The sequence below is a fragment of the Pseudorasbora parva genome, chromosome 24 (assembly GCF_024679245.1).
Source record: "Pseudorasbora parva isolate DD20220531a chromosome 24, ASM2467924v1, whole genome shotgun sequence".
NCBI lineage: Eukaryota > Metazoa > Chordata > Actinopteri > Cypriniformes > Gobionidae > Pseudorasbora > Pseudorasbora parva.
Window position 1 is genome coordinate 13,248,161 of NC_090195.1, and position 15,406 is coordinate 13,263,566.

The window sequence follows — 15,406 nt, forward strand, 5'->3', positions numbered from 1 at the left end:
GAAACAGTGTTTGGTTTGTAAATTTGGCTGTAATTACCGTTAGCCATGTGTCTAACTGCCAGAGGCGCGCAGGTCGAGCGAGAGAATAAAAGACATTGGGGAGGGAGAGGGAGAGAGAGAGAGATAGAGACGTTCAGCTCTGAAATTACCTCTTTCATAATAGTTTGTTTTGATAAGGCAGCGTGTGTGGATCTGATGAACAACTGTTGCTGTCAATTTGATTAGCCATTATACTTTTATGTTAATTGCTGTTATTGGGTCACAGTCTTTCTGTGTCACCATAGAATCAGAGCAATGTGGGTGCCGGAGGAGTTTAGCAAGGGCTCTCTCCTCAGCACAACGGCTTTTAATTGCCCTCTACAGCTTCCGATGAGCCCAGCAGCTGTTGACCCATAATGCACTGGCTGGTCAACAACCGTGCCTGTCGATTCAGCAATGCAGCCATAATGGAGCTCCTATAATCAGAGCCAGGTCACCATGTGCATGCGAAGGCACTCCGCTCGCCGAAGGAAATCGTGGACTAAAACCGCAGTCCAAGAATTAAGTGGACGGACATGCGAAGCAGGGCAAGGATGAGATTCACAGCTGTGCTGACAGGTGTCAAAAGGGGTGTGACCAAGGCGCCATCAAACGTTATTGAATTTAAACCCCCCCACCCCGCAAACAGAGGCCCCTCCCTTATGCATCTTCGCTCGGCTCAGTGCTTTGTTCCTGTACTGACACCATTTCAATTTTCTCCACAAATCTGCAGCATTTTCGGCCCGAGTGACTGGGGAGCAAACCAGCTGTGAAATTGCCTCTCTCCTGAGACCCCCGCCTCATCCCCCTTCTTGATAGAGACGTGGCAGCCAGTGCCGTACCACCAAACCTTTGATACAGCCCAAACACAGCCTGCCGGAAGAGCTGGATAGAGGGGAACAGGGAAAAGGTGTCAAGAGTGAGGCCTTATACTATGACCAAAGGGGTGTAAAAATAAAGTAGCTAAGTTTAAAGACACTCAAAGAAGATCATTGGCCAAACTTACGATGGGATCATTTAAAGACAGGGAATTGAATTGATTGAGCTCCTTAAGGTCACAGTGCTTATATGTGTAGGATGTATAATGTCCCCTTAGCAGAGAAGCAGAGAAAATGGCTATTTTCAATTTGCACAGATCTGTGCAGCTGCAAAAGAGAGGACAGGAAAAAAGAAAAATCTCCAAACAGTTTTAATGAGGCTTAACAAAAAAAGCTCCAATCTGAGTTAATTTTAACGGGCTGAGCTGGAAAAGGAAGGCGATCGGCATCACAAGGTTTCATAACGAGTCAATATATGTAAATCTTTACAAGGCAAACACAGTGGGAAACAAAGACATTTAACTGAAGCGCCAGTTGATGTCTCCACTTTTTGTGCACATAATTTCTCCCCATTGAAAGGTATAATTGCCTGCTATTTGAAGATATTCATGCTCAATTTTTGAAATTAATTTCAATTGGGGGGAAATGTAGAAATGTCAGCTCCCGTGAAAGGGATTTGATTTCAATTATCCTTGCTCAAAGGACTGTGATTTCCAAATACACTTAAGCAAAATTATGACAAGAATTTTTGTTCCCAGAAATTCAGTGTTTAAAGAGCGATTAGACGATAAATGGACTGGCTTTGAATTGAAGTGAATGCGCCGGTTACCATCTGAAAGGCACTCAATTATCCCTGATTGCTCCTGTTATAATGTATCAAATAGAGATACCTGCTATTGCTGTAATTTGTGTGAAAATTAACATGCTGCAATTTCCACTAGAGGGAAAAAAAGGAAGCCCTAATGGGTGCCTGAACGTACATCAATAAAATGGAGAGGGAGAGAGAGAGAGAGAGACAGCGGGTGGGGGTGGTTGGAGAGATCTACTAGCGAGGGAGAGCAGCTGAAAAAGAAAAACGGAGAGAGAGAGAGCGAGAGAGAGAGAGCCAGTGTAAAGAAAAGAGAGAGAGCGGGGAAAAAAATTTAATTTACTGAAAATATTATAAATTGCACCTGTGTACAACTCCTTCAAATTACCGGCCAATCAGCCGAGGGTGCCTATTACGCATCCATTTAATCTGGATACAATGGTAGTCAATGTCTCTGTGTCCGTGGAGACACCAGAGGAGACGCATTGCTGTCAGCCGAGCTGTAAAGCCCAGAACGACAGAGGGACGGTAGAGGGGTGAGGAAGTTAATGTTTTATTCAGCCGGCAGTTTAAACTGCCATCTCACCAGGCAGAGCGGAGGACAGCTAAGTGGCTATGGTGACAAGAGAAATTGTCCTTTTGGGTTTCAACCTGTCGCCACAGAACCAGACGCAGAAATAAAGCACAAGGAGAAAGAAAGAATTGGGTGGGGGGGATGTGTCTGTACTGGACAAAATTGATAAAGAAGACGGACAGGGACAAAGATAGACACTAAATTTTGGAAGGGATGTCTTTGAACCAGGTGAAGACATTCTTGAAGTGATCACAACATAAACATCTTTTAGCAGTCCAAGGCCAAGTTCACCTGCAGGCCAATTCTTATCAGAGGAGGCTTGTTAAGGCAGGAAGCAAAAGTGTATCGTATGGGTTACACATGTCCGGTAATATATAATTGTTAGAAATACGGGTGATAGATGGAAAAAAAATCTACACGGACAGGGAATAAAGGCATGGGGAGAGGCAAGGAGAACTTTCACAGGCTCCACAGCACCACCATCTGGACGAAATGACTGATTCTGTATATTAAAAAAGTGTGTGCAGTACCTCAGGCCTCAGCATGGATCTGAGACAGGCTGGACAGATCGGCCCAGTCCGCGAAAAGGCAATGGGCAGCCGACGGGTTCGGTTCCGGCAGGCCTGATCCTCACACAGCAGCCAACCCTGTGGATAGAGAGAAAGAAAATAATTTTAAAAAAAAGCTGATTGGCAGAGGGCTACTGTGGCCCCCAAGAGATGGGTCGCTAGCGCTTTAACCTATGGTGGGGCAGTGTGAGGCCTCAGCCTGCAGCAGATGCAGCTGCCCCCCCGCCAACACTGCCTTTCCTGCCCCTGTTATTAGAACGGGGGCCAGGGGGTAATATGGCTAATGCCCTGCTAATGATGGAGCACTAAATAAACCCCTAGTATCAGAGGAGCACCTGTCCCTGAAGCATTACCACCTCCTTACTATAGACTGAAGGAGGCTGAAAAAGAGAGAGAAAGAGGTGATAAGAACAGAGACAGAGGGAAAAAAAGGGGGTCTGGTAAAATATGCAAATAAAAGAATACATTACATATAAACACTAATATGAGCTCTACTGTTAAAAAAAAAATACTTTTTTTTTTAAGAGGAAAGAAATTAATACTTTTATTCACCAAGGATGCATTCAATTTATCATTAATGACAGTAAGTACATTTATAAATGTTACAAAATATAATATTTAATATGTAAATATATAATATAATAATATGTTTTAAAATGTATACAATACAGGCCAAAAGTTTGGACACATTACTATTTGTAATGTTTTTGAAAGAAGTTTCTTCTGCTAATCAAGACGGCATTAATTTGATCAAAAATACAGACAAAAATTGAATATGATATATTACAATTTAAAATAATTGTTTTTCAATTTATTATACTTTAAATTATCATTTATTTCTGTGATTCAAAGTTGGAAACAGTTCTGCTGATTATCATTTTTTCATAACCTGTGATACTTTTTTATAATACTTTGATGAATAAAAAGCATTTTTTTAAAAAAAGGAAAAAAAGAAGAAGCAGCAAACGTTTTAAAAATAGAAATCTTTGGAACAACAATATACACTACTGGTCAGTAATTGGGGGGGGGGGGGGGGTCATTCTTTTTTTTTTTTTTTTTGAAATAAGTCAATAATTTTATTCAGCAAGAATGTGTTAAATTGATAAAAATTGATAGTAAAGGAGATTTATATTATTTGAAAATATGTTTTTATTTTGAATAAATGCAGTTCTTTTGAACCTTTTATTTATCAAATATATTAGGCAGCAGAACAACACTCATAATAAATAAGAATATTAGAATGATTTCCGAAGGATCATGTGACACTGAAGACTGAAGTAACGATCCTGAAAATTCAGCTTTGCATCACGGAAATAAATTATAATTTAAAGTATCACTAAATAATTTAAAATGTAAAGTATAATAAATTGAAAACCAAATATTTTAAATTGTAATATATCACAATATTTTTTTAAAAATCTCTATATTTGATCAAATAAATGCAGGCTTGATGAGCAGAAGAAACTTCTTTCAAAAACATAACAAAAAGAAATGTGTCCAAACTTTTGGCCTATACTGTATATGTTAAAAATAAAGCATAATAATAATAAAATATTTTGAGCACCAAATCGGCATATTAGACTGATTTCTGAAAGATCATGTGACACTGAAGACGGGAATAATGGCTGCTGAAAATGCCATCACATGTAAAAAAATCTAATTTTTCAATAATATATTATATATATATATATATATATATATATAGACCCTTTTACAGCCCACGTGATCAAAGAGTTGCGCGCGCATTTTGGCAACAGAAGTGGTGTTGCTCCCTAGTGGTTCTAACATGTGAGCAACTCCGAAAGTTTATCAAAACGGTTTCCCAGCATAAAAATGTCTGGCTGTTGCGTTTTCGGTTGCACTAATCACTATTCCATCAAAGGGCTTAAGTTTTATAGGATTCCGACAGGATCACGGCCGTTTCAGAAGAACCGGCGGTACCTGTGGCTGCAGGCGATTAAATGCCTTGATTGGAACGAGGACATAAAAATGCTCGCATAAAAAAAAATTCATTTGTAAAACATTTACTGCACTTGAAACTTAATTATTTATAATAAACCTCCCAACATTGGCGGCCACTGGTGTGTATTGTACCCCCCATCCCCAGATTATCATATCAATAATCACACTACTTATCAATTTCATTTGTAATGATTTTATTAATAGTTTAATTGCAAAATAACCATCTGAGAAATGTATGCAAGCAACATAGTTGCTATTAAAGTACTATAGCATTACAAAAATTACTTTAAACAGAAGTGTGTCGACACGAATCAATAACAACATAAAATGTAAGGAAAAGGATAAATGTATGTCGGTGTGAAGAATAAGAATAAATGTAGATAATTGTATTGGACATTCTGTACATGCCCACAGACAATGTATTCATAAGCATCCAGTGATTTATATGCTTGTCTCGGGTGAACACGCTATATATATATATTTATTTATTAGTAGGGATGCACCGAATATTCGGCAACCGAAATTATTCGGCCGAAAATAGCCAAAAAAAGCACTTTCGGCATTCGGCCGAATAAGTAAAAAGGCCGAATAATTTTGGCCGAACAATGACGTTTTTAATGACGCGATCAAAAAGTAACCCACGTAGAGTGAGAGCTGCGTGCTTTATGCAGCAAACATGTCAGCAGTGTGGAAGCACTGTTTAGTGCTGAAATTTAGTGCTCATGTCATCGATGAGAAGAGGAACCGACTTTCATGTGAGAAAGCAGAGAAGCTACTTTTCATAAAGAAGAACCTGCCACTTTTCCTGAAGAAGTAGGCTAAGTAGGCTTATGTCTAAGACAGTTATTTATTTGTTGTGGGTTCATCCACATTTTTTGCACTATTCAATGCACATTAGTTGTTGTAGACATACAGAGTTACATTCTTTCAGCAGTCAGTTATAGGCCTAACAGGCTATTCAAGAAGGGGGGCTTCTAAGATGGCCAAATAAAAATATATTTTTTATTTTACTAATTATTTATTTTAAGTTATGTTGTGCTTAGTTTGTATAATATCTGCTGGAATGTTAAAAAAAATTCAGTGTTAAATAAATATTTTGAAATTGTATTTTTGTTATTTGATTTATTTCTCTGAAAAGCAACACAAAATAGTAAAAAGCAAATTTTTACTATTTAATTATTGTAATGGTAAAAAAAAATTGCCAAATAAATGGAAAAAATGCGAAACACCGCGTTCGGTATTCGGCCTTCGGCCAAGCATTTCATTATTATTCGGTTTCGGCTTCGGCCAAGAATTTCATTTCGGTGCATCCCTATTTATTAGGGCTGTCGATGTTAACGAATGAGATTAATTAAGTCGTTAACGCGTTAAAATAATTTTAACGCAATTAACGCAAATAAATTACAGAAGTACGTGAAGCTGCAACATTAAAGTCATTTGCATCACACAGTCTATCATAGAAGTTGGGAGTTTATCAATCCCACTGAGCATCTGCACCTGTAACCCTAGTAGGAGGAAATTTCCATTCTAACTATTTCACCTGATTCTGTTTGTGAGTTTAAGCATTAAACTCTGAGAAAGTGTTCCAGTAATCTAATTCATCCAAACAGTGCTAATGTAAGGCCAGGCTCATACACCAGAGAAATAATAGAGACGTACAGTGCGTTTTAGATTTGTTCGTTCCAGTGTTTGTTTTGCTTTAAAACACAAGCTCTGTCATATTCTGCGATTGTTTCTGAAGAGCGCAATTGTGGTTTCGTACACTAATCGTGTGAGAATCTGTTGATGCACAGAGAACGTGTGCGCGCGATCTCACACAGCATTCATTCAGTACATTCGCATTGTTTTCCACACACATTGAGGAAGAATAATGTTTTGATTTGTCATGTGTGAACATTAGTGATGACCGGTTCGCGAAGAATCATTCGTTTGAACCGGTTCTTTTTAGTGAATCGGTTCACCAAATCAGACTGAACCGTTCCAAACAGTTTGCGTCTCTAGTAAGCACTAATCCACACATTTCTTAAGTTTTTCACTTTTTGACGTGTCTGACTCTCTCTCTCTCTCTCTCTCTCTGACTCGAAATAAACCAATATCCCAAAGTTATTCAGTTAACAGTACACTGACTTAACCTACTGTTATGAGAGAACTGATGATGATAATAAGAGATATATACTGAGCATGCGTGCAGCGGAGGGAGCGACGTTGTGTTTAGTAATAGTAGTTTTTTGCAGTCAAAGCAGTTGATTTGGGATTTTTTTGGTGTGTGGTTCTGCTCAGTATCGCAGCTTGAGAGGTCTACATTTAAATGTTACATTTAAAGGTTTAAAATGAAAATCTCAATGTTGTTGCTCTCTACACATACTATACACTATGATGAATTCTGTAAAGGTTCTTTAGTAATGTTTTTTTTTTCCATGGGTGCTTAGGTGCGTACAAATTTGAATTTATTATATTATAGAATTATATGGATTCCTTATATTTGGTTTCCTTTTGGAGTCTCCAATGATCCTTGAAAAGTAGAAAATACACTGTAGAAAATACAGTTTTGTGTAATGGTTACTTTAGTTATAGCAAATTATGACAAAATTAATGTGTTTAATAAAATAAATGGTGACTGCTTAATTTCATAATAAGCATGCGATTATTTACAGAACAAGTGCGATTAATCGCGATGAACAAAATCTATTGACAGCCCTAATATATATATATATATATATATATATATATATATATATATATATATATATATATATATATATATATATATATATATATATATTTTAGGGCTGTCAAAAAATAAAAAAATTATCGTGATTAATCGCACTTGTTCTGTAATTGTTGTCACACACACACACACACATACAATCAAATGGGAAACACTTTACATGTAGCACAATTTTTTTTTTTTGTAAATAAAAACAATGTATAGTTATAGCCTGTATCCATTAAGTATATAACCTAATGTGTTTGTATCCATTCATTGACATTAAGCATGATCAATACTCTTTTAAAACTTGGATCATTGTACATCATGATATGCATATTATATGATTATATGACAAAATCCATGTGAAAACAGCTTATATTTAACAAAAGAAAATCACGTGTATGATTAGCGCAACTATGACTGTTTAAGCCCCGCCCGAATTCCGGTTCTGTGGCTGCAGTTCTAAAACTGTGGGGCTGCAACTGGATATATCTCACGTCTGGTGACTATTTAGTACCTAAACTTGGTTACCAGAGGTCAGCCTTCTTGACACCTAACATTGACATCTTAAAGCTGTTATTGATGTTTGAAGTGCAATATTTGACCGGAAGGGTAACATTGGTGGTTATTTTCGTCAGTTACGGCTCGTTAGCGTCAGCATTCTGCTGCCTTTGAATCAGACACAGAGATAAAGTAGTGCATAAGATTATGTTTATTTGAATGAATGGATTATATTTGAATGTATGGTGGGGCGGTGTTGGTAAGAAGTTTCTGTTCTCCTGAATCTGTAGCACAGTCTCCTCTCTCTGTATGCGAGTGACGAGTAGGTGTGTTTGTGTGCGCGCACTTCATAATGAAAACAGTGCATTAATATAGAACGATGATTCATCTGACTTGGAACTACCTGTGCATTAAACGATTTTATTGCACACCTTCCAGCCAATTAGAATTGAATATTCTGAAAGACCATGAGAAATATGGTGACTAACAAAACGGAGATGTGCACTTTTTACTGTACCCGTTTCAATTTAGCTTTATTTATTTATGATTTAAAAAGCATTTGACTGGCCGAGTGATCCAAGCGATATATACAAACTTTTTTGACAGAAATTAACAGTACTCTGATCCAATGGCATATAGGAATTGTCAGATTGACAATTCTCTGATCCAATATTTTGAGGAAACTAGTGGGGCTGTAATTACACCCTTCACACACACAAAAATCTAGTGCCAGATATGCCCCCTAAAAATGGCCCTACAAAGGAAGACAAAAAGACAAAAAAAAGAAAATGTTTTCACACACAGTTATACGTGGTTTAATTTGCTTCCATTTCCTGAGCTATGAGCATCTCTGGATGGATCTTCACAGCTTATCACCCCTGTTGAATCTAGAAATGAGTCTTGTCATCCCATCTGTGCCATTAAACATGTTCAGACTACCTGGGTTACTATTCAGACCTCACAGTATTGTTGAAATCAACAGGTTGTTTTAATTTCTGAATTAATCTCATCTGGGTGGCGTTTTGTACGGATGTTATTTGGGTAATTAGCAGTAAGCCCTGGGGCTAAGGGGAACCCAGAGTGTGTAATTGAATCCGAACATATGTGAGCTGTTTGGCTTTCATTTTGAAGGGAGTGCCGGTGTTATCACCCCTCTGTTTGCCATAACGGATCTTTTGTGCTTCTGGAGGCCCAAGACTAAACCAACAGTTCAGTTCCCATGGGCTTAGAAAAAGACTGCATCTACAGGAACACACACAGGCCAACTAAAAAACACAAAAGTATGTCATTGTTTTCAAACACAAAATTCAGCGGGGACAGCTATTTGAGCCTTTTTCCGATGTACAGTGGTCTGGTTAGATGGAAAAGGTAGGATGAAGACTTTTTGCCATTTCACCTGATTGGTGACTCACATTTCTACATTCTAAATTTGAGACCCTCAGAGATGTTTGTGGTGGCATTGGGATTGCATATGTGCAGACATCTGAAGTATTTTGTTCTCCTTCTTGGGCACAAGAACAAACACTCTGGTGGTGAAATAGTGTTATCAGTGTCAGTGCACATTATAAAAATTGCAAAGTATTAATCTTAAAATAAGACTTAATATATGCGGGTTGGTATTGGTCTCTTACGTTTACCAAGGCTGCATTTATTCGATCGAAAATACAGTTAAAACGAATGATAAAAATGTAAAAATATAAAAAGTATATTTTAAAAGTTATTTATTACTCTGATGGCTAAGCTGAATTTTCAGCAGCCATTAATTATTGTAATATGCTGATTTCGTCCTCAAAAAAACATTTCGCATTATTATCAATGTTGAAAACAGTTATGCAGCTTCATATTTTTTTGGAAACCATGATGTATACGTGTATACACATGCATATCCTATGCTACACTAAATCATCACAGGCCTGCAAGTGTTTGAACTGTGAATGCTTAGAAGAAATCTAAGAATCTTCACATATTAGAACATTAACATTTTATAAACTCGTAACAACACACCCAGACAAAATTCTTTAAATCAGGTGCCAAACACAACCTGCTTATTTTATAGGCAGACTCCGTTTTCATTTTTATTGTAACCAAGAAATTGAGGATGGAGGAAAAAAAAGAAGAAAATCAGGGAGCAAAAGAGAGAAAAAAACATCTAATTGAAACACTAAGAGCTCGCTCTGTGAGAGAGAGGCAGGATAAAGCTTCATAATTGCATAATTATACCAGTCGATACCTGACACTGCGAATACAGCCACTTCTGCAGCCGTCAAATGAGTTCCACATAATTTAACCAAACACTGGGCAAAGTCTGGGGCCCACAGATCAGTTCAAGCTACCGGAAAAATGCTCACACTCTCTTTCTTTCTAGCTTTCTACATCTTACAATTCCGTCGTCGCATCTATACCTGTAGGTCTTTTTCTGCAGCGGTTTTACCCAGAGTATTACAGCTCACCTCTGACTACAATCAGAACTTAGCACTTAAGGTTTCATATCTGTGTCAGGTTTGTAAGAATGTGTCGTTTCTAAGCCATTTTGAAAGAGAAATGCAACTCGTGCAACTGCTTCAACACCTGATGTCGGAAAGCAAACTAGATTTTTTTCAGCTACCAAAGAATATGATGCAAAATGTGCTATGACGCTTTGCGCAGCTGCAAAGGTATTCTAAATGTTTTTAGAGCACTGTCATGTGATTGCTATGTTATTGTAAGTTGTTACTACAGTGGTGGTTAAGGGCCAAGCCCCAAGTCCAAAGGGCTGCACAATTAATCGGAATAAAACCAAAACTGCAATATGGCTTAGTGCAATTTAATGAAACGTATGCACTGCTTGTTTCAGAGTGAAGCTCGGCATGTTCTTTTACATGTGAACAGCTCATGATCTGGTGTTTTCAGTATTCTTGAGCAGATGTTCGCAGCGAATGCAAGCAGTGGCCGAATTAGGGTTTTATACATGGGGTGGCCAAGGCTAATTCAGGGGTCTATATACCATGATTGTTTATTCTGTGATTGAAACCGATTGAGATGTTACATAAGACATGATTAATTTCAGCAAATTGTACTGCTTCTTTTTAAACATACCTTCAGATGTTTATTTAGTGCTGTAACTAGTAGTAAAGTGATGATCAGTTCACCTGCTGCTTGAACAGACGCTACAGTGAGACACAGATTGGTTAAAGAAAACCAAAATGATGTTTATTTGAATTTGAAAGCTGAGACTGTTTAATTTGAGATGTCTTGCCTGCAGTGTGCGGTCTCTTTCTCTCTTTGCATCACAATGGTTTTAACTGCATTATAAACATGGACGTGTGGCGAGTCCAGTGTCAATTGCGTGAGTTGGCAGTCCGGCTTCAAATAGGCTAAAGGCTAAATAAAAATCTGCTTTCAATAAGATGAAATGAAAAATTAAATTGCCAGTAGCGAATACAATTTTGGAGTTGGCACCCAGTGTGGCCAATCAGATATTAGGTTTGTCCAGTACAGGCATGTGATCAGCTAAAGACAAAAAAAGAATGAGAACCTGATACAATTATACATACAAAAATATTACAAAAACAATTCAATAAAGATGGATCAGACTTTTTTTCCAGCGCATCCCACAGATGCTCGATTGGATTGAGATTTGAGGAATTTGGAGGCCAAGTCAACACCTCAAACTCGGTGTTGTGCTCATTATCCAGTCTAAGATTCAGATAAGAAACTGAATTTAAAAAAAAAAAGCAAATTAAATTTAAAATAACATTGAATAATGTTCTTTGTAAAAAATGTTTAAAGAGCTTACAGATGAAACCATTAAAGTTACACAAGTTGATCAGTAAAGAGCAGTGTGATTGTTTGTCTTTTTGTAGTTTGAATAACAAATAACTGCTGTCCCTTTAAGACCTGACACGCATGAATCCTAAACACTGTTCCCGTTACTCATTCTTCCTGAACTGTTTATGACTGTTTACGTTAATACTCTTCCAGATGTGCACTGATAATTTTTTTGAGTGTATTTGACCAATAAAAAGCTGGAAAAAGAAGCAAATGTTTGCACTTGTATTATGTCAGAGGCGGCTTTATAACGGTAGGCTGTGCGCGCTTGAAATGCGAGCGTGAAATCTGCGGGGATTAGTAGAATTATGTGCAATTCCGCACGGAATTCAGACCGATCACACACTAACACAAACACGCTGACATGAGGAAAAATTCAGTAGAATGCGCGTTCGCCGCGTTTAGAGGGTTAACCGGGCTGAATGAGAATATGTCAACTCGCTGTCAGTCGGAGAGGAGAGCGCAGCTGGTATAGATACTGTAGAAACTGAGTATCGTATCGATACATATATTTCAGTATCGATACATATCGAAATATCGATATTTTTGACAACACTAGAGTGCACAGCTGAAATAGCTATGCAATATATTCTCTCATTAACAAGGATATCATTACTTGTATATTCTATGTACTTTTATTGCAGCATTAACAAAAGTAAGTAGTTGTAATGTTCAGTAAAATCACTAGTTTGGAGGGCTTTTTGGACCCTTGGTTAAAGGTGCACCATGTAGTATTTTTGCAGTAAAATATCCAAAAACCCCTAGGCCAGTGTTATACATGTTCAGTTTTGTTCAGTTGAGTACTTACAATATCCCAAATGTATCCAACTATTTGTATATTGCGAGAAAATTGCTATTTTAACCAAGGACCGGGACGTGTCAGCATAGCGTTTGAGGGAGTCGCCTGTCAATTGCGTCATATTTGCGCTTCTCTCAGTTTTATTTGGCAGAAGCGCTTTACTCATAGCAGTGTGAACATGTCACCGCAGCGTCGAGCAAACGCACAGAGTAACGTCATAACATCATTTTAAACACACTTAAATGTATCTAATATGATAAACAGAGCTGCTTTACCTTATAATCATGACTGGCAATGCGGAAGTGCAGGCACACGGCGACTGTGTCATAATAAAAGTCCCGGTGCTCGCGAGGCGGGTATTTGTATAACAAATCGCTCCAGCAGCCGTGCTCAGCTTCACAACACTCGGTCCTGCTCTGCTTTACACTACAGTTACGTTAATAACCACATCCATGAACATGATTTCTGCCCATGTCCTATTTTCCACCGGCTGTGAGGTGAAGACCACATGTCCCAAGATACTGCGCTCAAACTTGGCGTCATCAAACTACGCCTTTGATTTGAATAGGCGCCCTCCAGTGGACGGAAAGTTGCATAGATATAAACAGCTAGCCTACATAATCCATTACTTGGCTTAAAGGCATTAATACATTTAGAATATGTATCTGTGGTGTCTTCACTTTATTTTTACCTGTGTGTCTTATGCACGAGTTCCACATACACCTCATAAATACGTCAGAAGACAGAAATGCGATTATTATACAAATTGATTTTCCCCCAACAATCTTAACACTTCTCTTTGACAACAACAGATTTACAGATGATTCTCGTTATGAATTTGGGAAGAGTTTGATGCCCGTTTCATTCTCAAAATCAAAATAGAGGGGACTCAAACTCTCAGCACTTTAAACTTAAAATGACCAGTGCTGTGCTTTACTCTGAAACATGCAGCATGACCAGGGCTTGACATTAACACCCGCCAACCTGCTAGTGATGTCCGGTTCGCAAACGAATCGCTCTTTTTAACCGGATCTTTATAGTGAACCGGTCGAACCAGTTCACCAAATTGAACTGAATCGTTCTACACGGTTCGCGTCTCAAATCAGGGGTGATCCCACAAGTTACTGTAGTTATTAACTTTCTGACATGAGTGACAGTCTCTCAAACTAAAAATAAAACTAATATCATGAAGTAGATGTTGTAACTCCAATCGTTAGCTGAAGTGAGACATGTTTTGTTGAGAGATCTGATGAAATCACGAGCAGCTGTTACTGCGCGGCTTCGGATCAGCAGTAAAGAATCGAAAACCGTTTCTGTCGGACACGTTCGATACTGAGAACGATGAGCCGATGAGCTGCGCATGCGTGTTATTTGTTCAGAGGAATGAAATACAGGTTAAGTGTATAAAACTAATCACGTTTGGAAACATCATAAAGCTTTCTTATCACTGTATTATTTTAAAGTTTGGAAACAATGGATTGTAAAACGGGCAAATTAAACATTTATTTGTTTTATCAATAATGCATGATATTTTTACGAACAGCTTTTATCTCATGTAATTTCTAAGTCGATACACATTTTAAAATGTAATCAGCTTGCAGCAGTTCGCAGCTCAGCACCCTGTGCTCAGCACACACACTGATACAGCGGTTCTAGAGTCAGATCGACCGGGTTGCAATGGATCACCAGTACAGAATCGAGAACCGTTTCTATCTGACACGTTCGATCTTTCGGACTTGTTCGATTCTGAGAACCGGTGAGCTGAGATACTGAGCATGCGTGATAGCGTCGTAACCGAACTGTTTCTCTCGGACTGGGACAGCTGATGCTGATAATACATGAGCACGGGTGAACTGAGGATTTGTGTAAGTATTATGTCAATGTAAGTTTATTTAATCAGTGTTAAAAAATCGGAGAGAACCGGTTTGCGGAAAAGAACCGAACTTCCCATCACTACAACCCACCAAATGCGGGTAGATTTCAGCTGTGGCGGGTAGGGCAGCCACTCTAGGGCTGCCCCCGACTATAGATATTCCTAGTCGACTAACACTCCTGCATTTTAGCGATTAGTCGAATAATCATTCATTTATGATATTACAAAAACTTGCGTATATACAAGGAAAGGTATAGTCCAAGTTGAAGTTTAACACTTCCTTATGACAGAAAATGCTAAAGCATGATATTAGCGCGTTCAAAATAAAAATGAAGTGCTTAAAACAGAATAGTAAAGCGTTTAAAGTATAGCCTACAGCGCTTACGGACACAAAAATCAGTGGCTGGAACGTTATAGGCTAAAAATAACATTAAAAACAGCAATCAGACTGCCTGTGCATTTTAATAATTTATTATCAAAAATGCAAACTGTAACAGTTACATGTCCAAAAAAAAAAATATATAATAAAATAAAATATTTATAAAATAAAATTCGTTTTTGAAAATAAATTAAATAAACGTATTATAACTTAGGCCTATTACAAACAAGTACTGTAGCTAAAACGCTGTTTGGTATAAAAATACAGTGGAAAATGTATATACTTTTTATATTGTTCAAAAGGAAAATTAACAAAAACGAACAATTTAATAAATGCACATGGCACATCGCCAAAACTTAGAATAAAAAAAAGGCGGCGGCAAACAAATCAACAGCCAACAAGTGTTTGATTAAATTGTTTAGAACTACTATATTTAAGACAAAATGCAGAACAAATAATTTGAAGAACACTAATACAGATCAAAAATATCAGAGCAAAGCCGCAAACTGCCATTAAGACGACGGATGAGTCTTGAACTGAAACAACAAGTTGCAAACATCAGACTAATTTTTCTTACAGAATTAAAAA

General features: G+C 37.7%; 1 protein-coding gene across 1 annotated transcript in view; it reads right to left on the minus strand.

The window, feature by feature from the left end:
- The window catches only part of pola1 (polymerase (DNA directed), alpha 1), a 73,591-nt gene that overhangs the window by 13,881 nt on the left and 44,304 nt on the right, over positions 1 to 15,406 (minus strand). Inside the window, 1 exon segment of the mRNA XM_067435230.1 lies at positions 2,749 to 2,865. Within this exon segment, the coding sequence (XP_067291331.1) occupies positions 2,749 to 2,865 (117 nt within the window).